The 27,970-nt window shown below is 38.7% G+C and overlaps 1 protein-coding gene across 1 annotated transcript; it reads left to right on the top strand.

Moving 5' to 3' along the window:
• Positions 1-27,555, top strand: LOC140236404 (coiled-coil domain-containing protein 78-like). Its single transcript, XM_072316334.1, has 21 exons — positions 1-57; positions 2,480-2,643; positions 3,379-3,608; positions 4,466-4,623; positions 5,224-5,367; positions 6,238-6,434; positions 6,784-6,958; positions 8,158-8,283; positions 9,359-9,490; positions 11,453-11,539; positions 12,319-12,498; positions 14,339-14,512; positions 15,241-15,282; positions 16,061-16,149; positions 17,323-17,401; positions 19,760-19,885; positions 20,319-20,512; positions 21,243-21,419; positions 22,529-22,580; positions 23,898-23,998; positions 24,808-27,555. The coding sequence occupies exons 2-21, from the start codon at positions 2,531-2,533 to the stop codon at positions 24,968-24,970; spliced, it is 2,739 nt and encodes a 912-aa protein (XP_072172435.1). The 5' UTR covers positions 1-57; positions 2,480-2,530; the 3' UTR covers positions 24,971-27,555.
• The last annotated feature ends 415 nt before the right edge of the window (positions 27,556-27,970 follow it).

Genomic DNA, 27,970 nt, shown 5'->3' with positions numbered 1-27,970 from the left:
GACAGTGACACTGATTTCTTGCGAGGTACTCTCTTTTACGGCAATATTTTACTATGAGTGAGTAAACTAACCATTTTCCCAATTACTTACAGCATGTATGTCGGCATTTGGGCATATTGTGTCTTCGGTTCTTCTGATTATTTGATGGAATAAACGTAAATTTTACGTGTAAATGTAGCGTAGTCTAGACACTAACTTTTGTTAGTCCCATATGTAGAAACTGACGTTAGACTATTATTAAATTTAAGTATTAAGTTTGTGGCCGTTTACTGTATGCTAGTGAGGTGCCCGCACCTCGTCAGGGGCCCGAATACTGTCATCCCGCTTAAAACTGTTGCAAGCACACTGAACGAAAATTTATGCCCCAGTGTTCAGTATCCCTTAAAAAACTTGAAACTTGGCAGAGTTACCAGGGCCCACTGTACTAAACTGCAGCAGCGACCCCAACACGCTGACGTACCGAGTTAAATTAAAATTTAACGTTACTGGTTACTTAGCTTTACAGTTACAGCGCCCCACGCCGGGGTTAGGTTACCACAAACAAGCAAACTGTAGTGAAAATGAGCAGTTTTTTTGCAAAAATCTAAAATTTACATTAGGAATAAATTATCACATTGTAAAATTAAGTATCATCACCAATCACGGTCACCCGTTGACCGACAAGTGGGCCTAGACTCTAATCTCTAACGTTAGATGACTCTATGTCTAATTCCGCGAAAAACTTCTCATTTAATTATAGTAATGACATTTGCTGGGTCAGTTTTTCGCTTCTTAGACACCATTGATACATACCACAACGGTTTCAACCGTTCTGGTTGAAACGCAATTTCGACCCTGTTCCCCCCGCATAAAAATGGTTATCATTAATTATTTTTTCCAGGTTGGTTTTTAAACCAGTCTGGAAAAAAAAAATATATACAGGATTAATCAGTAAACATTTTGACTCACCTCTTCCACTGTTTCCTCCTGTTTTCTAGTTGTTTCCTCCACTTCTTTGCAGCGCTCCCCAATTCATTGCCACCTTCATTTTGAAAAATGACCGCACGAACGTCTATGGCAAGCCAAATGCTCCATACAATCACTATATTGGTACACTTACGTTTATTGACTAGAGTACTAAGTTGTTCAAGTGCTAGATTTAACTTTGTAATATTGTGGATGAGCATTTGGCTTGCCATAGACGTTCGTGCTGTCATTTTTCAAACGAAGGCGGCGATGAATTGGGGAGCGATGCAAAGAAGTGGAGGAAACAACCAGAAAACAGGAGGAAACAGTGGAAGAGTTTAGTCAAAATGTTTACTGAGTAATCCTGTATATGTTTTTTCGATATTGGTTTGAAAACCAAGCTGGAAAAAAAAAAACATTTTTATGCAGGGGGAACTGGGTCAAAGTTGCGTTTCAACCAGAACGGTTGAACCCGTCGCAATAGCGTATATATCAATGGTGTCTGTCTAAGAAGCGAAAAACTGACCCAGCAAATGTCATTATTATAAATGAGAAGTTTTTCGCGGAATTAGACATACTTGTCGGTCAAGGTCACCCGCACACATTACATACTTTGTCTATGGCAGCGCGGGTGAAGAGTTGCGGGCTCCTTCCTTAGCGCACAACTATTTCGCGTCATTCGCATTTGAGGAGGATACTGTAGCTGCAAATCTCCGATATTGATCAGTGACCAAGTGATTCTATTGGAATCTTCATCATTTTTCCTGTATGTGAATGGGATTTCAAAGAATTTCAGTGACGAAATGTGATTCAAATATGCATAAACATTAACTATGACGAGGTGCGGATCACCCGCCAAGTATACCGTGTCCTCCCCCAAGCCAAGGCCAAGCATAACCAGTCAAGCTAGCTGCACTGGCAATGCCAATACATTCGCGTGTTACTGGTAACAGCGCCTCGGGTTAAACACCAAAAATGCCAAAAGTGTGACACAGAAATGTAATTCACCTGACGTGGTCTTTCGAACTGCTAAGTTTACTGTTAGAGTAGTTAGATTCTAGAAGAAGATGTCGATTTATCACAACACAATTCACAAGATTTTATTGCATATCAAAACAACATAAATTGTTTCAATTCAGTGGTAAAAAGGCATAAGTTGTTTCTAGATATATTTGTAGATCAAACACTTGTTTTAAGTATAACATGTTAGGTTTAGAAGGGTGTATTGGACCTAGATCTACAACTGTAGATACCCTATATTCCTAATAGATAGATTGGTATTGAAAAAAGCAAAGAAAAAAAAAAGCATCCGCGTGTCAATAATAGTTTAGATCTAGAACTAGATGCATCTACAATTTGTAGTTAGATCCTAGTACACTCTCCTATCAGATTTTAGTGTGGATAGCCATTTCTGCCAGTGTTATTGTGAATTGTAGCATCTAACGGTCACCATAATGTTACTTCAGAAATATTAACGACTAATTAGGACTTAAAGCTACACGTTTGCACATCAGATCGTCTCCTTCTCTTTCAGAAAATGTGAGTACATTTCTACATACCCTTGGCCTTGTCAGCAACAACGAAGATGAATATTGATGTCATCGCCAGAATACGGCCACCACTTAGAGGAGAAGGAGCACACAATCTCAATGTTCAGGGGACAAAGATTAGACAAGATGAGACCAACACAGCTCACACGTAAGTCGCTTGCTACTGACAGGACATTCAGAGAAAATCACTGTGATAAGACTAAGAGTATGCCCAGCCTGTCACACCTATTCAATGATGTGGAGTTTAACCCTACCCAATAAACAATATTTGAACTTAAGGGTAGATTGTCCAGTCAGTTTAAATCTGGCAGACTCCCTTTATGTCTGATTTGGACAACCAGATGAAGACCTATACCTTCAAAATGTTACTAACAATGAATGCAAGAATAAAAAAGAAATTAAAAATATGGTATTCAAATCAAGAGGTTTCACTGTGTGATAAAATTTCACTGCTAGTCCTGTGTCATACGTGTAACTCATAATACACAGTGGTAGTAAAATCATGGGGTGTTCCTGAAAAGGTAATTTCAACTTACAGTAAAATCATATGGTTTGCCACTTGTTTCCGTGTTCAGCATTATTTCATGTTTTCAGAATCCACTTCAAATTTAGAGACAAATTCCTTTGCCACTTTTTTTTTTTTTAAAGGAAGTTACAATGTAGCATTGAAGACACTACGTACCATGATTTTGAGTTAATCTTAAACTTTTAAGATTGGTTTAAATTCTTTGTGAACTATCCCCAGTTCTACATTAAACCAAATCGTCAGACTATACCATGATATCAATTCATTCACAGGTAAAAGATGAAGATTAAGATATTGATGATAATAAAGACGTATTCCACTTGTATAATTTCTATCTACTGAATGTTTCTTTCTCAGGTTCAGTGCAGTGTATGATGATGACGTGAGTAATGAGACCGTCTACCAGGAATCGGTGTCCTCCCTGGTTGACCTGGTGGTGTCAGGATTTAACTGCAGCCTTTTGAGCCTGGGGGAGAGTGGGGCGGGAAAGAGCCACACCCTTCTCGGAGATGGCAAGACAAGGCTTGGTGTGGTCCACCTGGCTCTTAGGGGCTTGTTTGACCGTATCAGTGACTCGAGAGAGAGAGGTATATTGTACTCTGTAAATAGTCATGGTTCAGATTTTTGGTTTGTAACATCCAAGATATGGCAATATGGTGTGCTTGATGATAGACTTGATGGTAGACTTATTCAATGTCTCAAAGTAGCAAAGTACATTTTAGGTCTGTTTCAAAATGTTAAATTCTGTGTGTGTGTGTGTGTGTGTGTGTGTGTGTGTATGTATTTTTTAAATTTTTTATTTGTATTTCAGTTTTTGATGACAAAGTGCATCCAAACTCAGTTTAGTTGTTAATACTGCTCATGCAATTAAGTGGAGTGCATTCTGGATTAGATCTACCGTACATGTAGTTGAAATACGTAGAAGGTCATTGTCAAATATTTGGTGTATTCATTTTGTTTATTTTTTTTTTTTTTACTTTTTACCGTCCTGTGGATATTGTCAAATATGAGCATATGGGGCAGGCATTAATGAAACAAAGAGCACAATAAAGCAATACAAACTGATTGGGGGGGGGGGGGATGGAAAGAGAGTGTTTCAATGGAAAGTCTCAACTTGATGTTATTTTGCAATGCTACACTCTGAAAAGCTACAATTATATTTTATTTATTTTTAAAGGAAAAGTAATGACATGCAGGAACTTGTTTCAATCCCAGCCATGGCTGCTGCAAAAGAAATATTTCCATAGATACGCTTATGGTCTCACTCAGGAATGTTGAAATGTCATGAAGATTCCATTGTATGATGTGCTTGTTTCTATGATATTGATAGTCACAGTGAATTCAGGGATATGCGTGTGCAGGTTTTTACTATTTTGTTTTATCTGTGCTCAACATATCATTATTCAATTGTCTCAATATGTGCGTCATCTCCATCTGTTCAAAGCGAGCCGGGCTGACAACCTCCTCAGCTCTGAGATCAGCCTCAGCATGTATGAGGTGTACAACGAAGTCGTGAGAGACCTCCTGAAAGGTGGAGGTTCCCCTGTGGCCAGGGAACCCAGTGACATCACCGTCACGGCACAGCAGTGGGCACATGTCAAGGTACTCGCAAGTTGATTGGGCAGGGGTCATATTTCTTCTTCAATGTGTTTTCATCATTACCAAGCCCTAGGTTCTTTGTGTCTGCAATTTGTAGAGATTATAATGAATATCCGTGAGTATGATGTGTGAGTGACAGAATTATGTGTGGATTTGCCAGTTTTCCTCAAACTTTATAGCGATGTGTTCTGCTGACATTGCTGCATTGACCTAACCCACATACTGTAAAACCATAGATTTTTGTGTGCACAAAACTTTTGCGAATTTTGCGAGAAGCACGATTCATGAAATTAAATGCTAGTAAAAGTCTTGTCTTCAAAATGCATTTATATGCCAGTGGCAATTATGAATGTTTCATGCCACAAAAATCGGCCATCAGATCCACTTCACAAATGTTTCACGCCACAAACGTTTTTGGTTTTACAGTGTATATTTGGGTCCCCTTTAACTGATCATGGATATTCCCCCTTAACTGATTGAGAAGATTTGCTTCCTGTTTGTAGTTTGTAGTAAAACTGGAAGTACCAGGGTAATCTAAAATAGGGAGACAATGACAATCAGTGACCAAACCATGTCTACATTTTTGAATGCCTGGTTCCACAGGATCTGACCTGGCTCCCTCTGAAGTCCGACAGTGACGCAATGCCGGAGCTGTGGAGGGGCTGGAATGAGAGGACGCAGTCCTCCACAGACTATGGCAGGACGCAGGCCAGAGCAACACTCTTTATAGAGATCAGGCTTGCCACGGTGAGAACTGATGGATATACTTGATGCTATGCCTTTTTTTTTTCTTTCTTTCTTTCTTTTTTTTTTTTACCAGTCAGGAACAAGCAATTAAAAATTGACCTTTCACAGAACAGTGCATTAATGTCATTTGAATTCATGAGTTGATACTTTGTAGTTGACGGTGATGGTAGTGCACATTTCCTGCAAAGGAGTCATTTGGAGAGTTCTGATATGCATGGACATCTCAGAGCAAAGAATACATTATAAAAGAAGAAGTGAAGTAAAACTTGTGACATAAGTGTGATTACTGCAGAGGTAAACAAATGAGTTTAGGTGTTTGTTTGTTGGTTTGTTTGTTTGTTTGATCGATCACTTGTTTTTATTTTCTTTCTGGCAATATGGATGGATAACCCATATTCAGCTGCACGAGCTGGTCTTCCATGGTGTCCAGTTGTATGTGCTTTGGGCCGACCACTCCACTGTTTGTATTCCAGTATTTTTTAGTGAAATGCAATCAAACTTTTTTTTTAAATGTTGTTCTGACTTTGTGCATATTGAACAAATTAAGCCAGTTTTATCTAATGAGTCCCAATACAAGTAATGCAGTGAAATTCAGAGATGAGAAATTAAAGGTGACAATATGACAATTTCTGCAGCACGTTTTCCCGAGGAATCAATGGGTTCAGGGAATAATTTTCCTGATATCGCATCGCAATTTGCTGTATATTTTGTATACCACTGCTATACAAACTATCTTGTGTGCAGTAGTTTTCCTCCATAGAAGTGTGCAGAATACCATTGAAATATTATTCATCGATTGAAATCGCTAATCAAATCTGAGTTTGAAATCATTCCCATGTGTTAATTAGATTAATCCCTTGATGTCTACAGGACAGGGATGAATTTGGTTATCCTCACCAATCAAGGTTCCTCTTTGCGGAGCTCCCTGGCATCGAGAAACTGGCAGAGAACCAGCAAGAGCTACGTAAGAGAGAGGGCGCCGTCCAAAACAAGTCCATTTTTTCGTTTGGCCACCTGGTCAGCGAGTTGTCCACCAGACAAAAACCAGATCGCGTCATAAATTACGGGTCAGTGTCACATGAAGTGCTATTGAGAATTTTCATGTTACAGTTCAATCAGTTTATGTGTGAAGGGTAATAGTGGTGTGTCGAAAAGTTAAAGTGTTTCTTGATAATTACATTTTTATTCACATTCACATTGTGCTGTAATTAACCAATTCAAAAAGAATCATAATTCTGTTGATCTCTCAGGTAAATGTAAACGTAATTCGAGTATGATTGACATTGCAGTTTTATTTTGCATGGTTTGCTATACGTCCAGGAGACTTTGTTTGTGTGGATTGTGTGTTTATTTGTGTTTGTGTTGTGTTATTTTACATTGTTTGATTTTGTTCTGTTTGCAACAAAATTCTCTCAGGGAGTCCAAGGCAACCCAGCTCCTTGATGTGACCATCGGAGGCAATTCCAAGACAAAGGCCATCATGCACCTCAGCCCTAACCCCGAACCAGCCACCCTCAAGATGTCTCTCAGAGTCTCAGATCAACTCTCACGTATCAAGAACTTCTTCATCCTGAATGATGCTGCTGCTAGGGTAAGGCCAGACTTTGTCATCCATGATTGTTAGAAGTCTGCAACATACCTGTAGACTCGATTCTGCACTTTTAAAATTTAGAAGCTTGGGGATTCATCGATGGCCTGATTTATTCCATGCCCACCAGGGTACATTTGAAAACTGCAAATAACACTGGTAAGCAAACATGTGCATCAAAGTGTATGCTGATATGTAACTAACAGTTGAGTCCAGTCAAGATTGTTTGTTCACAGTTTGTAGCAGGAATTCTCGAATATATCCTAGCAGGACTAGCTTACCCACTCCATGGTGTACCCACTTTACTGGGTCTTTAAGTTTCAAATACACTGAGAACCAGTATAATCATTGATGGTGTGGGGGGGGGGGGGTGGATCTACTTCAGCATACAAATATGCATCATCAACTTCGTGATCCTGGAAGCTTGACACAATTTTTTTGAGTGAATGGATGATTGGGTAGAGGGATGTTTGTTTGTTTGATCATATGAGCTAGGAAGCATACCCATGATTGCAGTGCTTGACTCTCCCATTGAATAAGGTAAAAAAGGGCAGTCATGTGTATGGGCTAGTCACAATTCATGCAAATGAAAGAACCCGCCTCTTTTCCCCTTGTGAAGAGCAGATGTTAACCTGATGACATGGTCCATCCCATGCACACCCAGGAAAACGGGTGAACAGTGCTGACCCGTTGCACTTCACCCCAAGATTAGAGGCTGGCAATGGTTGGCAAACCAGGGTCCTGTTGTATAAAAGTTGAGCTCAACCTTAAGTCAGAAACTCAAACACACAAGTCTCTAAATATTCAATGCTGTTTGGCGTATACCTGACTTATGCTGGATTTTCTGACTGATGATTGGTTGCATCTTTTCATTCAACAAAGGTCCACGAAGACTGTGTCTCATGAATGTGTGAATTAAAAACGCTTGAGATTAATGGCAAAGCACCATGATTACAATGACTGTACTTTAGGACATTGCTATTTTCCTTTTTAGAATTGTATATCTATTTATTGAAGAAATGTTATTCTGTCTTTATTATGTCATATATCATCTCGTACACATACCATTACTTTGAATGTATTTCTCTGCATGTATGTAATGTCAAGCAGACACGAAACATTGCATCAGATGGTAATAAACACTTTACATGTTTTATCTCTATGTGTCTACTTATGATGTGTTTAATTTGTGTATATGATAGGCCTTGATCATCCAATACCAAGCCAGACTTCTCAGTCTACAAGGTCAACTTGGGGTCAATGCGGTAACAGCCGCTACAACAAGGGATGAAACGTCGGACGACCAGGCCAAGCTAGCCAGGGAAAACGTACGTATTGTAGCAATCTGCGCAAGATTGATGGAAAGCCAATATGTCATATGTAGTAATAATTGGCTTCCCTTAACACGACCCTCTTGTGTCAAATGTTCATGCAATCTTACACCTTTGGATAACACTTATGTCACCATGGGAACAAATTAAAAACATTCATTGTAGTACTTATAATCTCTCCTGTAGGCATAATGAAATTTCTCTTTGTGCTACAAAACTATCACTTAGCCTTTGTTTCTTTTTCATTTTACTCTTCTGTTCTTCTTCTTTCATTTCTCATTTTCTTCAGCATTCATCTTCGTGCTGTTCTCCTTCTTTGTCATTTTTCTTCTGCACTTTCTTCTTCCAAAATTATTTAGTGTACAAAGAATTTTCCTGCTCATTAAAACAATTCTTGTAATCACAGTAAAAGCTAATTTTATTTTCTCTGGCCAACTTAACTGAGCGAAGAGGTAAATTTGTGCAATAGCAATGACTAGATTTTTCATTTTCCAGATGGAAAATTAATAAATTGAATGCTTGTGTGGGATTAAAGGAGACCTCCGGATGATTTTCAAATTTTTACATTTGAACATATATAAATTAGTAATACTGGGTACAGAGTTTCAGGATTTATAATGATTGGGATGAAAAATAAGAATGTTTTCGAAGTTTATATAAATTGCAATGAACAAGGATGATGACATGGCACCCTCACCATAAGAATGCATGAGATGTGGCTCAAGGAAGCAGCACAAAAGAAGAAGGCATGCATAGATTACACACAGGTGAGCTTGCAAGCATGCGGTATTGTAATGGAATGACACTGCTACATTTCTGAGATATGTGAGGCTCCTATGTCATCATGTTTGTTCAGTGTAATTTGTTTAAGGTTTTTGAAAGTACTGTTTCTCTGATCAAGAACCACAATAAATTCTACAAATCTATACATGAAGCTGTTGATTTATGTACTACATGATGTGAAATTATGAAAATCGTCCGGAATGCCCCTTTAAAACCTTGATGTGATAAAACAAAATGTCTGAGAACACGAAATGTACAGGTTCTAAAATGTTGATCATGTGAAACACAGCTGAAGATGAAAGAGGAAAATGACTACCTGAGGCGAAGGCTGGACCAGATTCAGAGTCGCTTTGGAGACGTTGCGTCGGCCAAGACAGACCTTTCCTCCAGACTTATAGGCAGTGAGGAGGAAAAACTCAAGGTAAGAGACTTTGGTAGTAGAGTCTGTCACAGCCTTTGCCTTCCAGATGGCCTGTAGGGCAAGATGTTGTTGTTGTTGCTGTTGTTGTTGTTTTTGTTGTTGTTGTTGTTGTTGTTTGGAGGAAGTTAGGGGTTTGATGGATTGATATCTAGTTTTTGTCCCCGCCGAACGAGTTCGAGCAGGGGACTATGAAACGGGCTCCGTACGTGTGTGTGTCCGTGTGTCCGTGTGTCCGTCCGTCCGTCTGTGTGTCCGTGTGTGATCAAAATGTTCAATTTGCTACTTCTCTGTCATTTATGACCCAATTTTGATTCTGTTTGCTTTATATGATAGCACTACATGGGAGCTTTGAAACTTCTACACAGAATTTCAGTTGTGACCTTTGACCTACAATGTACATTGTACATTTTGCTTCGAAATGCTACTCCTTCGCCATTTCTAACCCGATTTCGATTCCGTTTGCTTTATGTGATGGCACTAGGTGAGGGCTTCAAAACTTCTACACAGAATTTTGACCTTTGACTTCTTTGACCTTTGACCTTGATTTTTGACCTATATTGTACATTTTGCTACAAAATGCTACTCCTTCGGCATTTCTAACCCGATTTCACTTCCGTTTGCTTTATGTGATGGCACTAGGTGAGGGCTTCAAAACTTCTACACAGAATTTTGACCTTTGACTTCTTTGACCTTTGACCTTGATTTTTGACCTATATTGTACATTTTGCTACAAAATGCTACTCCTTCGCCATTTCTAACCCGATTTCGATTCCGTTTGCTTTATGTGATGGCACTAGGTGAGGGCTTCAAAACTTCTACACAGAATTTTGACCTTTGACTTCTTTGACCTTTGACCTTGATTTTTGACCTGTATTGTACATTTTGCTACAAAATGCAACTCCTTCGCCATTTCTAACCCGATTTCACTTCCGTTTGCTTTTTGTGATGGCTCTAGGTGAGGGCTTCAAAACTTCTACACAGAATTTTGACCTTTGACTTCTTTGACCTTTGACCTTGATTTTTGACCTGTATTGTACATTTTGCTACAAAATGCTACTCCTTCGGCATTTCTAACCCGATTTCACTTCCGTTTGCTTTATGTGATGGCTCTAGGTGAGGGCTTCAAAACTTCTACACAGAATTTTGACCTTTGACTTCTTTGACCTCTGACCTTGATTTTTGACCTATATTGTACATTGGCTACAAAATGCTACTCCTTCGCCATTTCTAACCCGATTTCGATTCTGTTTGATTTATGTGATGGCACTAGGTGAGGGCTTCAAAACTTGTACACAGAATTTTGACCTTTGACTTCTTTGACCTTTGACCTTGATTTTTTTACCTATATTGTACATTTTGCTACTAAATGCTACTTCCGGCGGGGACATATATTATGCACCGCGTAATTTCTACTTTTCCTTGTTGATGTTGCCATGATAGATCATTATATCTCTCTAAAGACAACAATTTGGAGTAATTCCACTGTATTTGTTCTCGCTGGTCATATTGAAGAAGCAAGATTTTGAGTATATGATTTTTAACTCCTCCATTTCTACTCATTTTTTTGTCATTATGGTCTGTTAGTCCACCAGTTGTTGTAATGTGAGATGGAAACCATCTATGTCTCTTCAAAAAGGTTTATCTATCGCCATGTCCATGGATATATATCTTCCTCATTAGTATTGACGCATCCATTGCATGTCCATGTTACTTTGTACGGATTCCAGTCAGCAAAAATGTGAATATGATTTTGAAATTGTCCAGGAATATGAAAATTCATGCTTTTTTCATATGCAGGGAATCTTAAACTTGAGTTTTAGACATTAAATTACTTTCTTTACTGAAAGGTCAGCATTAGTGCTATTGGCTGTAATCGCCTCCTTTCATTTGCCATGTGCAGTGTGTGCAGTACAGTTCTGAAGCGGAAAACAGTTAACATTTGCTTGATGTTTCTTACTTCAGCTGTCAAAATTGCTGGTAGATCTGAGGATTGAAAACAACAAGCTGAAGGAAAGAGGAGCCCAGGAAAACTTTGAGCTGAAGAATAAGGTATGGGATAGATGGATACCCATTACCCTTCATGATATATGTCATGGAGGATCCACAAAATGATGATGAAAACTTTAGCATTTTGTAAATTCCCATTTCAGTGAGTTTGCTTGGTTGCTGCAAAATGTATTGGAGGGACATACACTGTACATTGCAGATTGCATCAAATGGAAATTAATAGATGGATGAGAAAGAAAATGTATCAGAATCCTGTGTTTAGTAAGTATATATCTTTGCAGAGTATATAACTGGGCCGATGCACATATTTTGCTACAGTAGTTAATAGTGCATGACCTTGAGAGGAAAGAGGGCATCGTGGAATAGCGTACAATCATCAGTTACAATGTAATATGGTTGAGTGTTATTTTTATCTCATTCCTTTTACTGAAGTGAAATGCATGAGCTTGTAAAATATCATCACTTTTCTAATGTTAGGTTAGGGTACTGTTTCACTGTGGCTGATACAGAATGCAGATCAGACAAGGAAGACAGGATACAGCAGTAGGAGAAATAATGTCACTAGAACAGGCCCGAAGAAACAAAATTTCAAAACAATACCATTTTCAGTTTGGAAACAGATTAGAAATGCCAGGTTTTATGTTGAAAACTGTGTAGAAGAGATAATATAATGAAGTATATATTACTTGCATGTATACCATTGCTCATTTCTTAAATGCTGCCTAATTGCATATCATTTTCCTTTGAGGCAGATTTATATGCGGACTGTGTTCATGATGTGAGTGTTATTCCTGAATACTCACATCCATACTATGCTGTAGGTATTGGCGCTGGAGAACCGATTGATACAGACGGAGTCTGAACGAGACAGACTACTGAGGGACTTCCGACACGTCAGGGATCACTTTGACGAGATGGATCGCGAAAGGCAGAACGTGGGAGATCGCTTCGTGGACCTCAGTGCAGACTACAAGGCACTGGCTAAAAAATATGAGAATGAGGTACGCGTGAGTTGAGCAACAAAGCCCAGTGAATGTGTGTAATCTCCCATGCTGTGTTATTGCTGTGAATAGGTACCTTGATATCTACAAGGTACTCTCATAAATAGCATGGGAGCATTGGTATGGATTGAATTGGTATAGTGGAACCATGAATTGAAAGGTAACAAGTTCAAAGCCTGGACCAAGACAGTCAAGGCTAGGCATGTAGCATGCACAATGATTAACTAAGGCTAAATAGATGGATAGGGAGGGAGAGAAAAATATGTGTGGTAAGAGGATGAGATAGATAGATGTGGATAGATCAATATATAGATCGATAGATAGAGAGAGAAATAGATAGACAGACAGACAGATGTGTAGTTACTTCATGCTACAGAAACTAAGGATAAGCTCTGGCCTTTTTGATATGTGGAGCCTAAGGCCTGGGCCCCGTTGCTAGAAACTTTGCGTTTAAACGCAACTTGCAACTGATTGTCACTGGCCAATCAAAATCATTGTTGCATGCATGTCTTCTTAATAGGGCAGACCCTGAGCCAATCAGAATGGTTGTTTCAAAATTAGCAATTATTTGCAATTGATTGCAACTTTCTTGCAACGGGGCCCAGGTCACTTTGCCCAAAAGTCGCGTTAACACATGAATCGTGCAAGAAATTTGGGCAGTGTGACTGGGCCTTTAGATGAAATTCTCAATATTGAACACAACTCATTGTTGTTTTTTGTCTCTGTATATTTCAAAACACTGAGTAATGTTCATCTTACAATGAGTGGCACAGCTTTGAGCTATAGGGCCCTGGACTGATGTGCATGGACTCTACAGCTTGAAACATGCTGCATCCATATTATCAGTATCCTTATGATTATAGAGAGCGTCACAAAAATCTAATGTACGAATCTCACTTCACATAATGTAACATTGTCGATTCACCAGCAATCAGAGTACGAAAGTGTGATGTCACAACCATTCATCACCATGGAAACTGGTTTAAGACTACCTGTCTGAACACATTAGCTAAAATTGACGAAGATGATTTAAATCTCAGCCATTTCTTCTGTGTAATTACGACTGACAGATTGCATATGCCAACAGACGTTCAGTAACAAATGCACATTGATACACACATGTGAAAGGTATGCCTATTTTAGACCATGGTCTAAATTTGTACCATGGTCTAAGTTTAAACCACCTTCGTGAATTTGGGCCACTGTTGTTAACAATGCTTACACCTGGTTCCGACCCAAGCCTGAACAATAGACTGTGATATCATTTCTGTGGTACTCTGTACTGTGTTACATTGAGGACTTGATCTCCTATTAATAGTCCTGGTAATGTGGAGGAAAAGATTGGTCCATGATGGATGCTTGTGTTTCTTTTGATGATAAGCGTGTTACCTCCGCCAAGGAAGGAGGAGGTTAAGAGATCATTGGCATTGGTTTGTCCGTTTGCAAAATAACTCAAAAAGTTGTGAACAGATTTGATTGAAACTCACAGAAAAAGTTGATAATGACACAAGGAACAGATGATTAAATTTTGATAGTGATGTGGGAATGTTTATGGATTTTTGAAGGATATTTTGATGTTTTGGCATATAAGGTCAATGAACTTGGGCGTTCTAGCTGCACATACTGGAGGTTTACATACGTGCACTAAAAGGCATGCTCTGCTCGTACAAGGCGCAGCGCAGCTGGAAGCTGATGATGTAAACAAAGGGCTTCTACTCAGTATGTTGAGAAATTGCTTGCGTGTATGGGTGGAAATGAGTTACTGGTTTGCCGGAAGTATACGTTCTCTGAGTGCTTTTCTAGTTTTATATGTTTGTTCCCCCCCCCCCCCCCCCCACAGGTGGCAAGGAACCAGCAGCTAGGCTTGGAGCTCCTCAACCTCCTCAATGCTGAGGTGACGCTGCTAAAGCAGAGAGACAATTTGGGCCTGGCGGGGGATAGTAAACGGGGGATGGGGGAGGACCTGTCCAGGGTCAGGGACATCGCTCTGGGACTGTCTGCGGAGAGACAGAAGGTGAGTCATGGCTTGTGTTGGGCCGTATTAGCTGACACTCCCTTGGAGATAAGTAACCCTTTTACGCTTAGCCAAATCTACCTGTAATCTACCAGTAATTCGTAGGTGATGCTACAGTATGAAAGGCATGGGGGGGGGGGTTAAATTCCCAGGTAAAATGCTGGGTGACTTTTCAGAAATCTTACCCTCAAACCATCCTTTGTAAACTCCCAACTGTCCCCTTGAACTCCAGGGTTACACTGTCGTATGATAGGCATCACAAGTAAACTCCTGGTTGAAAAGCAAAGGTAGCCTCATACCACAGTGTTTTCTTGTGCTGCAGAAGAGTGGATGGGAAAATTCAACCGGGAGCTCATTGATAGTATGAGAGAAATTTGTTGTGGATGTTCCACATTTGATTCCTTTATGAATCTCCTTGTTGATATCTGAGTGACTAGCATGAAAGGGATATTATGTCCAGTTTTGATCTCCCTCGTGAAGAAATGACAGTTTTTAAGTGTCCACATTGAATAGCTTGCTTTAATTGTCTGTACCACACATGGGTAATTTAGCAGTAGAAGCAGTGCTTTGGTGGAAAGCATGTGCTTGAAGCCGCTCATATGCTTTTGCTCTCTGGAATTTTATGCTTTTACTGAAGTTTGTCTTTGTCAGGATTTTCATATTACTCTTTTTTTTTGTACTATGTTTATTTCTCTACTTTTATCGTTTTTTTTTCTTTTTTTTTTCAGGTTGCAGCATCAGATAGAGACAGGCACGAAGTCAGACAAAATGTGAGTGTAGACTTAAAACATTTCCATCGGTGCAAACAGTCCACAGCTTTACACTGTGCTTGGCAGCTGACAAGTGAATTTGCTTTTACAGAACACTCTTTGCCCCTTTTCTGACTATGGGGACAAGCTGTTGAACACAAACAATTTATGTTATGGAATGTATCTCACCACTTACTGCAGAAATATTGGTGAACATATCATTAGAAAATGAACTGCTAAGACGTGCTGAAGACCTTTCCTTCAGAAAGCATATCTTTGTCTATGTCAAGATCATGATATGACCAAAACAGAACTCTGAAATTCTATGGGAGGCTCCCTGGGAAAAAAAAAAGAATAATCAAGTCTTGACAACAGATAATAAAAGCTTTCCTGTGCCCTGTTGCATAAAACCCTTACCGCTGGACTTACCGCTCCTTTCTAGCGGTAAGTCTTCAAATTAGCGGTAAAGCATATAATCCTTGATGCTGATTGGCTGTGACGCCTAATTTTGACGGTAGTTACCATTGAAATTCAGTGGTAAGTTTTATGTAACAGGCCACAGATTCAGTCATTATTGTTGCCTGTTGGGATACATACTACTCACAGGTTTCTTCCTGATACACATGTAGCTCTGTAGAATTCTCCCTGATTTTGAAATGTAAATTTTAGTTACCCTGAGCTGTGCGAGTTACATATATATTCTTGTGGGGGATAGTTTTTATCATGGCAAAAACAGAACAAAACCCAACAACATGTAATGGTTTTACCTGAAATGCTGCTTCTAATTCCGCACTTCCAGTTGTTTGGCGACCAGGACAAGTTCCGGGGAGAGATTGCCAAAATGAAGAGTCACTATGACAACGAGCAGGACAAGCTGCAGGGCATCATGTAAGTGCACAACACACTCATCTCCACCTGCTGTTTGCGTCACGTTTACATGATAGATGTGTAGAACTCGTGGCATCATATTCTATTCTATATCACAACTAGCCATCTCTAAGATCATCTTTTCACAGTGAGGACATTCTGTACCCCCTTGTAAAAGTATGATGGATTCCCGGTGACACGACATTTGCTCCTGCGACAATTGCTCCGGTCTTATTTTCTCCAAGGACTTAGGGTTAGGGTTGTGATAGGGTTTCAGGTTTATTTTGATGTGAGGATTAGGATTAGGGTGAGGGTTATGTGTTTGTGTAGGTTTTATGTTGGGCTTAGCCTACAGATATTTCATGGGAGCAATTGTCGCAGGAGCAAATGTCATGGAACCGGATTCCCACATGAAGGTTCACTGCTATAAATTTGTACCAAAAATGGTTCAGCATTAATGCCGAGTATAGTTATATTTGATCAGAGCAAAGCTGGATGAAACTCAGTTTTGTATCTCATGTTTGTTTTCATTCATTTCCCTTAATTCAATGACTGAAAATGAAAGAGAAAGGCAGACATGAATATGACAGATTTAAATGTCACCGTAAGGTACTTAATTTTAACCAAGGAGGTATGAGAGTCTCGTACCTCCTTGTTTTAACCATCTCCTTTTTGTTTGAATGGAACATGAATATTCCTGCACAGTCCAGGATTTTGATCTTCCAGCTCACAAAATTTAGTTGTCTTTAAGTCTTATTCAAATTAGTGAATTCCTGTATCAAGTTCTTTTTATTGCAACTGATTGACAAATTGCCCTACATCGACGTTTGTAAGCACCAATTAATCAATGTTGTAGTACAGTGGAATCCCGTTATTACGGAAGTCCTTTGGGCCTGCAGTTTTCTTTTGTTATATCGAAATTTCGCTATAACCGAACAAATCAACAATAAAAATGCATAGAGTGAATGATGTTGTGGCCTGAATTTTTGCTTCTTTGTACAGGAATTTTGTTATAACTGTGTTCGTTATAATGGGATTGCACTGTAGTAGACATCATACTGAAAATTTAAAAAAACAATAAAAAAAAAAATTAGGGGCATTCATGTCTCTATCTCTAAACTTTTTATATTCCATGTTTGACAGCCAAGTTGATTTGATTCAGCTCTGGGATGTGTCTGTTTGTTTGTTTTCCAGATCCCAGTTGAATCGTGACTTGCAAAACATGAGGGAGTCTGGCAGAGAGTCCCAGCGTAAACTGGCAGAGGCAGAAGTGGTATGTGTACTCACATACTGTATACGCCGAATATTTCGTGAGGTTTTTATTTTCGCGAATTTCGCGAGTCAGCTGCTATTCGCGGAATTAAAAACACGCAAAAATATTGACTCTGATCCTCATATGAATGTGACGTATGTGTACACATTTCTCCGTTCAATACAGGACTGCACAATCGCAAATTTAACCACTCGCGAAATCGTTGGGAAGTCTCGATTCGCGGAAATTTAGACTTGCGAAATATATATGGCGTATACAGTAATCAGAATCATGTAGTTTCTTGCATCAGATATTCCAAATTGGCTCCCAAAGGGCTAGATCAGAGCCATCAACTGCTGTGTTTGGATGTTATGTGTTCTTTTTCTTCTTCAAATGTAAAGGGGGGAAAATAAATTAAAGTATTAATTGTAGAATGTGATTTAGTATGCTTGATTTGTGCAAGTTTCCCAATGTTTCACCCAAAACATGACTTTTGCCCTCAAAATGCTTCTTTATTCTTCAGTTGATCTGTAGAGCTTAGCAGCTCTGCTACATTAATCCCATCAAACGATTCACTCGGGCATACAGAGATTTTATCAAATGAACATACAGATATCTTTTACCCTCATAGAAGAATGGTTGTGAGTAGCAAGACAAAGATAACACTGCTGAGATGTAAGACCATTGAAAAATACTGAGATAAAGCACAATCTTCCATCTGATAATTACAGTCCTCGTCACCAGCACTCGTGATTCAACTGGTGGAGTGTGTGATCATCGGCAAGTTTTGTTAGTTTGTCAAGTTACTGCTGATTCATGAGTTCTTAAATAGCTTGGAGTCTACAAACTTTTTTTATGCCTCCGCCACGAAGTGGTGCCGGAGGCATTATGTTTTCGGGTTGTCCGTCCGTCCGTCCGTCCGTCCGTCCGTCCTTCCGTCTGTCCGTAATGAATTTTGTGGACAAGGTAACTATCAAAACCTGTTGAGGTATCCTAATGAAACTGGGCATGTATGTGTATTAGGGGGTGAAGTTGTGCCTATCAACTTTTGGGTGCACATGCTCAAGGTCAAAGGTCAAAAGGTCAAGGTCAAATACATAAAATTTCACTATTTCCACCATATCTATTTAATGCCTGAAGATATTTTCTTGAAACTCAGTGTATATATGTATTACCCAATTAAGATTCTCTGGTGAAAGTTTGGGTCATGAGGTCAAAGGTCAAAGGTCAAAAGGTCAGGGTCAAATACATAAAATTTCACTATTTCCACCATATCTATTGAATGCCTGAAGATATTTTCTTGAAACTTAGTGTATACATGTATTACCCAATTAAGATTCTCAGGTGAAAGTTTGGGTCATGAGGTCAAAGGTCAAAGGTCAAAAGGTCAAGTAAAGATATTAAAACTTCTTTTTTTTTCTCCATACCTTGGAAAATTGTTCAAGGTATCTTCATGGAACATAGTATATACATGTACTGTACTGGAAGTGATTATCTAGAGAATGTAGGGTTCATGGGGTCAAAGGTCAGGGGTCAAAGGTCAAGTGCAACACTTCAAAATTTTACTATTTCCCTCCTATCATGCAATGCCAGCAGGGTTATTTTTTTTTTTTTTACACTCGGTGTATGCATACATGTGTAACCTAATAGAAATTCTCTGGAAAGTTTTTTTTTTCTTCTTTTTTTGCCTCAAAGGTCAAAGATCAAGTGAAAGTGCTGAACTAACTTTTTCCTCCATATCTCGGAAGTGGCTCAAGTTATCTTGAAACTTAGTACATATTATGCATGTTCTACCTGAAAGTGATTATCTTATGAATTTTAGGGTCAAGGGCCGGATGAAAATGGTAACAATTTACTATTCAATTCAGAAATTGCACTTTTTCTCCACACCTGTACCTTGAAAATTACTCAATGCCTAAATGTATGAATGGGTCACTAGATACATGCTCTCCTATTCATCCAATTAAACCTAGGTCAAGGAAGGTGAACATTCAACACATTTGTGACAAACTTGTCATTTCAATATTTTGCCAATTTTGTGAAAATGTAATCACACATTGTCCACATGTACTATCTAGACCTATTGGGAAAATCATGCATTATGGCGGAGGCATACCAGTCGCCAAAGCGACATTTCTAGTTTTCCACTTAAGTAGTTTTCAGGCAAAATCATTATCAAATGCTTTGTATATTTGTTACTATACATGGTTTTAATCGTAGGGAAATTGTAGATCGTGTAAAAAGTTTGACTAAAAATTGTTTGATATGTGCAGATTTAAGTGATGATTAGATGATGCTTCAAGCGAGTAAAGCCTTTTTAATAGAATACGTATATGAATTTGAAGGTGTAGTAGCTGTATGTATTCTATATATTTGAAGGAACTGGTGACTCTCAAAGCAAAGACCAAGGAGCTGCAGTCAACAAACAGCAAACTGCAGCTTGACCTGAAAGAGAGGAACGAAGAGGTTAGAGCGAGACTCGTCAAATATCTGCAGGATGTTGCAGTAAGTGTTGATTTCAAGTCATTACAACACTAGTACACACTCTTATTTTCTTGGAGGTTGAATTCATGCACTCTGCCCATAGATTGATTACTAATTTGTTTGTTAGTGTGTTATGATGGATGCTTACTGTCACCATGATGCAAGAGTCTATACCCATGGAGACACAATCTATATTAGATACTATATCTCTATTCATTGACAATTAGTTTCCTGACATCTATGCAAATTGACAAAAAGAAAGTGCTCCAGTCTGTGGCAAACAAAGCTCAGTAAGGATCAAGCTCCTCAATTGCTGAGGGCAAGGCCACAAGGCCTGTAAATTTTAAATAAACCAGACTATGTCATGCCCTTGCTTTGCTTGTTTGTTGTTCACTTGTTTATTAAGTAGAGTTTTATTGTTTTGTTTTGATTTGTTGAATTTTTTTTTTTTTAGAACCATATTGACAGGCAGCAAACAGGCGGCCAGGGAACTAGGGAAGGCCTGAAGGGCCAGGTGGCCGCCATGATGAAAGACCTGCAGAAGACCTACCGCACGAGGGAGTCCCAGCTGAGTGATGCTGCTAGGGACTACAAGCATGCTGCGGACAAGGTGTCCAAGAAACATCAGCAACTCCTTGTAGAGTACAGGTAGAGACCATCAGTAGGGTTTTCCATCATTCCATGGATTAGCCTCTCTCTCTAGCTTTGTTTCAAGGATTAAAGTTTTTCTTTCTTACATTAAATAAAAAAGATATAAAACCCTTTACTTTGCCAGGTCATGGTCTTCTTTTTACAGAATGGAGAGAAAATGGGTCAAAACAGTACACCTAGAAAGAAATCCACTGGCCCTGTTTTTGGTATTGTCATTCTCAGGTAATATACATTCTGTATATTGCCTGAGATAAGCTATATATACATTCTGTATATTGGCAATACCAAACTTCTGGTATTGTAAGTCTCAGGCAATAAACAGAATGCAGGGAGTTGTTCAGATGATATTTTCTTGTTAGTCCTGTTTTAATAGACCCCAGAAACAGAAACAGCTGGCTGTAGGCAAGTTCTCAGGAAAAGTAGTTGATTCACATGATCCGATTGTCCTTTGTCCTATTGTAATAAATTCCTCATACAGTCAAACCTGTCTATAGCGGCCACCGAAGGGAGATGAAAAAAGGTGACCATTATAGACAAGCCTTTGCTCCTACAGAGAATTTTTTAAGTGGATGTATGCAGCAGGTGGCCGCTATAGACAGGTGGTCGCTAAGATAGGTTTGACTGTATAATTCGTGATCCAGCTTTAAAAGACCCAGTAATCAACAGGTTATTTGCAAGGACTCAGTTTTTCTTTACAATGTCTGATTCTCGGTTTTTCCTCCGATAGACTCCTGAGACAGCAGGTGTTGGAGAAGAAGGTTGCTGGTCTAGACCCAGGGCCAGAGGAACAAGACCTGACTCTTGATATAGATGAGGTGGAGTCAGCCAACAGGAGAGAACTGACCAAGGTCATGAAGAAACTGAAGGAGACGGAAGAACAGCTGGAGAAGATGAGGAGAGAAGGGTAAGGATAGAATTCTGCCTCAGTCATCCTTAAAGCATTTAATTGAAGAACTGTCCCCCCAGGTCCAAGTTGTGTGCATTGGATGAAGTGTCTGAGGAAATTTGAATAGGCCCTGTGGGCTTACTTTTTGGATATGGGTAAGGCAGGACTGTGCAGCTCACATTAAAGAGCATATTTCCATTACCTTTCCCTTCTGGTTAACCTGTTGAAGACTAGTCCTGAGTTTACTCAGGCAGGCATTTATGGGAAATGTGTTATAACAAAATCAACTCATCCTCAACGGGTCCTCAGCATCAGCTGCTCCTCAACAGGCTTACAACTGTCTATATTTGGTTGAATAAGTCTTTTCACTTCCATTTGGGGCAGTCTTTCCTCATTACATAGTGAGAAAATTAAACTTATTTAAACTAAGAAGTAGCACACATACATGTACAAATTGAAGCCACTGTTGTCCTTTAGCGCAGTTTACCCCAAATGTGTGACAGTCATTCATGTATTTTGAGGATGTACATAGAGCATGACACATTGCCCCTGAAGAGCTGTTGGCAGTAAGCCCTTTACCGCACAGTTTTAACATACAGTTGAACCTCTCTTATCCGGCCTCCCTTTATCCGGATCTCTCTATTATACGGACGCAGTCTCGCCGTGATTTTTTTTAATAATTATGGGAGGAAAGGGGGATTCCCAACTCAATCTAACAATGGTGACCTACAGTCGACTTTGCCAAGTACGGTTTATTTTCAAGATCTACTTGATACATTTCTTAATAATTATTTAGGTAAATCATTCCAAGAATTTATAAAAAAAAATGATTTCATTCTTGCAAACACGAACCTCTATTTTTGGGTCTGTTACTGAGTGTAACAATGAAAAGGTTGCAGTATACACATTACTACATGTGGTACTACAATGGGCTACATCAGTACGTGTGTATGTATATGTACATGTATAAAGCATTGAGTCTCCCGTATCCGGCCAAGTCCCTTATCCGGATGAGCCCCGGTCCCGACTTGTCCGGATACGAGAGGTTCAACTGTATGTAGATATACATGTATTTGCGTGACAGTCATCATCAATTGAATAGTTTTGATTGTTCTTAATCTCTGTAGGACAAGTGATGAACGATGGAAATCACTCAAAGACGAATTCATCAGAACTCAGGTGAGTCATTGTTACTGATCCTAATACTTTATGACAGTTATTGTCCCCGCCGAACAAGTTCGAGCAGGGGACTATGAAACGGGCTCCGTACACTTGTGTGTCTGTCCGTGTGTCCATGTGTGCGTCCATGTGTGATCAAAATGTTCAATTTGCTACTTCAGTTATTGTCCCCGCCGAACGAGTTCGAGCAGGGGACTATGAAACGGGCTCCGTACGTGTGTGTGTCCGTCCGTGTGTCCGTGTGTGCGTCCGTGTGTGATCAAAATGTTCAATTTGCTACTTCTCTGTCATTTATGAGCTGATTTTGATTCTGTTTGCTTTATATGAGAGCACTACATGGGAGCTTTGATACTTCTACACAGAATTTCAGTTGTGACCTTTGACCTTGACCTTTGACCTATATTGTACATTTTGCTACAAAATGCTACTCCGCCATTTCTAACCCGATTTTGATTCCGTTTGCTTTATGTGATGGCACTAGGTGAGGGCTTCAAAACTTGTACACAGAATTTTGACCTTTGACTTCTTTGACCTTTGACCTTGATTTTTTGACCTGTATTGTACATTTTGCTACAAAATGCTACTCCTTCGCTATTTCTAACCCGATTTCGATTCCATTTGCTTTATGTGATGGCACTAGGTGAGGGCTTCAAAACTTCTACTCAGAATTTTGACCGTTGACTTCTTTGATTTTTGACCTATATTGTACATTAGCTACAAAATGCTACTCCTTCGCCATTTCTAACCCGATTTCGATTCTGTTTGCTTTATGTGATGGCACTAGGTGAGGGCTTCAAAACTTTTAAACAGAATTTTGACCTTTGACTTCTTTGACCTTTGACCTTGATTTTTGACCTATATTTTACATTGCATGGCTACAAAATGCTACTCCTTCGCCATTTCTAACCCGATTTCGATTCCGTTTGCTTTATGTGATGGCACTAGGTGAGGGCTTCAAAACTTGTACACAGAATTTTGACCTTTGACTTCTTTGAACTTTGACCTTGATTTTTGACCTGTATTGTACATTTTGCTACAAAATGCTACTTCCAGCGGGGACATATATTACGCACCACATAATTTCTACTTTTCCTTGTTCACATTAGCTTTAATTTATTGCCTTTCTTTTGCAACAATCCCCACTGTGTATTGCTAGAAAACGTTCAGGTGTGCAATTCACTTTTTTGAAGTATGTGAGGCATTTTTGTTTTTTTATTATTACTATACTTTATTTCAGGATGGATATCAGATTTACTGTGTATGACTGTTGCAAGCATGTTGTTCATTATTTGTTTCATGAACCCCTACTTCACCCAGAATGAACTTGAAGCTGAGAGAACCCACCTCCTTGCCAATAACTCAGTCCTGGAGGAACAGCTTGCCGAGTGCCAGGACTACATACAGAGTCATATGACTAGGTGTGTGTCAAACTGAGTGAATTTTCACTCTTTCAGTGCCATTTTTTTTTCCTTTTACAATTTTACACACCAGCTAGTAAGTGCCAATATGAGCTGACATCCTGAAACTGACTGTTCATCCTGAAACTGACTGTTGATTAAGTGAACTTGTGTGATTTTTTTTTTTTTTTAAATTCCCTGCTGTATCTCAATAGCCTTTCTTGGGGAATTGTGGCAATCTTTGCAATTAAGTTTATCCGCATTTCATTACTTCTGAGTTTTGTCTTTGTTTTGTTTGTAATTTCTATTTGAGGAGAATGAAGGGATCATTAAGTAAATATGATAACACAACAAGTTACAGCTCATTGCATGGGACAGTAAGGAGAGCATGGTACACATGAATTAAGATTTTTGCTAATTAAAGACATATCTAGTTGTTGCTTTCTCTAGAACACTCCAGTAACTGTTCAACTAGTGTGGACAAAAAGTCATGTGGATTTAACTCTGCTATGGACTCTGTGCTTCCAGAAAATCATTCAGCATGCCATTAACTCAAGAAATCAAAAGATATGAATGAATGTACTTGTGCCCCCAAAATTGTGTGTTTTGCAAAGAAGGCACAAATAAAAGCCTTGAAGTTTAAATATATGATGCAGTGAACAAAAGGTTCAGTATTCCTGTCTATTCACACACACACACACACACACACACACACACAAAGTGACACTACAGCACACTTAATTGCAATGTGGAAGTTCAATGATATATATCTCATGAAGTTTACAATGTTGCAGTGAGAGTTCAAACACTTATTGCTTTGTCATCATCAGGTACAAAGATGAAATCAGAAGGCTGAGGAGAGAGCTTGGGATCGACGAGCGTCTTGAGCCAATGGGACTGTCCGAAGACTTTGGTATGTCCAGATTCCGGACGGCGAGGAACTCGCACTATCCACAGTCCCTCAGAAAGTACAGGACACTCCCTGAAATATGAAGACTAAAACTCCCTACCTGGGTGGAAACTTTCCAATTGGCCATTTTTTCCCATATTCCAATTGCAATGAACTCCACATATTCATATTTCAAGGCTGAGAGTATTTTCATTTAAATTTTGATATCTCCAAACTTATTCATATGTAATTATTTTTTTGACAGTTCAGTTGAATTTGAAATGTGCAAACTTTCCACTTTGCAAAATGTATTCTATGTTTATTATAGCTGTGCTATGTCTTGCAGTATAGGTATTTCTTGAGTAATAATGTTGGAAAAAGAGGAATAACAGAGAGAGACAGACTGACAGACAGACAGAAAAAAGCAATAGATGAATGAGATGATTGTTCTGTTGAAATGTTATCCCTCAGCGTAGTATGAGTGGTATAACAAAAAATCTGCCGTCCAGTTGTACACGTATGTGACTTACTATATGCCTTCCTGTCTACAATTTTAAAGTGGACATCAGCAAATGTTTGTTGATTTGGGTGAGGATGCTTTACCAGTACATGTATAGGTATCAGCTTGAGTGCATGGTGGAGGAAAGTTTATCATGCAGTTAGACTGTTCTAACTTGCATTATGCCCTGTTTCCGATAGTATAGTGCTCATGGTTTATGCATGTTAATCTAGAATATCATGTTGATATCCAAACCGTCCTCACTTGCATTACATGTTCTTCTAAGATATTGCTAAGATGGTAATGTGTTAATCTGTACTGTGATAATGTCACATGTGTAAGCAGTTGAAATAATGGATTTATGCAGGGATACCAGTGTTCAGGCAAAAGCCTAAATTCAGGCTCCACTAGTACTTTCCGCTTAATCGGGTACCACTTAATCGGGTACTCCAGTTAATCGGGTAAGAAATGCTCTGCCAGACACTACCCGATTAAGCAGAGAGTATTGTTTCAAATTTCAGGTCCTTTCATGTAGAAAATAGCTTTTTGTAGAAATTTTTTCAGGTACCCTCTTTCATTTTAATTGGTTTCCCTCTTTATGTCGCACCACACAGGTAGCTTGTACACTTCTTCATACTCAGAAAACATATGTCGAGGTAGTGATTTTCATCACTAATACTTGACCCATGAAGTCCATGCACCTCATTGTTATGATTTGGTGGTGCATCTCTTCATGATAATCTTTATTATTTATTGCAAGCATTTCAGATAGAGTGAAAGATGATCTTTCACTTAACCCTTTGTTGATCATCTATGTTTGCTGTAAATGATGTTTTGTGCAACCCATCGTTGATCATCTATGTTTGTTTGTTGTTGCTTGATTTTCAAAAGCTTGTTGATTCCTCAATTTACCATCTTTTAATTTACTACACATTTAGAAATCTAGGTGCAATGTCTGTTTTTTCTTTATCTTGGCTTTTTTGTTTGTTTGTAAGGATCTTTGTGATTTTGTGCAGATTAGATGAATAGAGTAAAGTCAATTCCACGTTACTTTCTTTAATATAATACATGATAATAATACATGAAGTGTCAATTCAAATGTGTGTGGGGGGGGGGGGAGGAGAATTCAACTGCTTACCTACAACATTCCATGCCAGTTTCAAAACCCAGAGCATCGTTTGGATTACAAATGTACATTGGACATATTTTTCAAGTGCAATGTTCTGAATAATTGAAGAGTTTTATTACAAAATGAGTTAACTTTATTCTTATCAGTTTGAAATATATTTGATTAAATTTCTAAAAGCAAAGGAAGTAATAAGCAAATAGGACATTTTTTTAATCATAGCTTCAAGAATATTCTTTGCTAATTAACAAATGATGTATCATTGGAAAGATTTCATCTTGCTTCATCTGATAACAGACTCTAAAATGTTTGGAAATGACACTTACCTGGTAGCTTGTTTTGCAATCAACTCTTCAATTGCTTAGTACTGACAATATGGCATCATACACAATACACAGACTTTGGTAGTTGGCCATTAGTATACAAACTCTCAAAATCTTTGAAATGTAATAGCTTCATAAGATTGTATGTTCATTGTAGAATAACATATTATAATAGGATTTTTTTTTTTTTTTTTTTTTGGTCAGATATGACTTGGTCTTTTTGACTGATATTCTCCCTGCGAAGTCGTTTTGTTGAAAATCTTGCCTTTAAATAATTTTCATGATGTTTTATTGCAGCAAAGAAAGTGAAATGCTATTTGCAAAATTGTCCAGTAGTGGGGAGGGGGTTTCCCATCAATTAAGTGATTGTCATGTTTATATTTAGCTATTGGCTGTATGGCTGTCTTTAAAGTTGATCATTCTGAATTTACCACACCTTCAGTGTATGATTTTCTTTTCTTTTTTTCTTTTGCAAATGTAGTGTGTTAAAAGCACTGATTTTCAGGGGAGCATTTATTTTTGTCATTAATGTCAGTGTCCATATTCTGTGTGTCCTTCATCATGCAATGATGTTCAGTACTTCTATCTTTGAATCTGTGTTTTTGTTTGGCTGATCAATGCTTGTAGATACTGAAATTATGTCAGATTCATATCTTTCCTCATTGTCTGAAGATCAGACTTTCATGAGAAATTTGTAGAGCGAGTGTATTTTACTATTTCAAATTAAATTTCGTGTATTCTTTAAACCAATATATCTGTGATTTTATCCTATTCTCACTGTATTCACAAGTCCCATATCAATGCTAGATTCCCCAAATAATTCGTATGTGCACTCACTTTATTCGTAATCAGGGTATTTCCTTTCTGCCTCCTATTGTGCCTCCAGAACGACAAAGTCATGTAGTTTGTAGTTTGAACCTACTAAGACACATAATTTTTTAATTCTATAAGTAAGTTTGATAAGTAAGTAAATAATATTGAACTTACTTAGACATAGAATTCACAAGACAACAAATATCAAACACTCAGTGTGTTATAGAAGTGAAGAGAAGAGGATGGGGGTGAAAGAGAGATGGACAGAGAGGGAGAAAAGTCAGAAAGAAGTTGAGGAGAGGAGAAACTAAACAGATTCAGAGAATGAAAGATTGAGACGGAG

The sequence above is a fragment of the Diadema setosum genome, chromosome 13 (assembly GCF_964275005.1).
Source record: "Diadema setosum chromosome 13, eeDiaSeto1, whole genome shotgun sequence".
Lineage (NCBI taxonomy): Eukaryota > Metazoa > Echinodermata > Echinoidea > Diadematoida > Diadematidae > Diadema > Diadema setosum.
This window is presented reverse-complemented; position numbering and strand designations above follow the sequence as displayed.

Coding starts and splice junctions, on each gene's coding strand:
- LOC140236404 (XM_072316334.1), top strand. CDS start 2,531: ATGAATATTGATGTCATCGCCAGAATACGGCCACCACTTAGAGGAGAA. Junction 4,624..5,223: donor AGCAGTGGGCACATGTCAAG/GTACTCGCAAGT, acceptor CTGGTTCCACAG/GATCTGACCTGGCTCCCTCT. Junction 16,150..17,322: donor GACAAGCTGCAGGGCATCAT/GTAAGTGCACAA, acceptor TTTGTTTTCCAG/ATCCCAGTTGAATCGTGACT.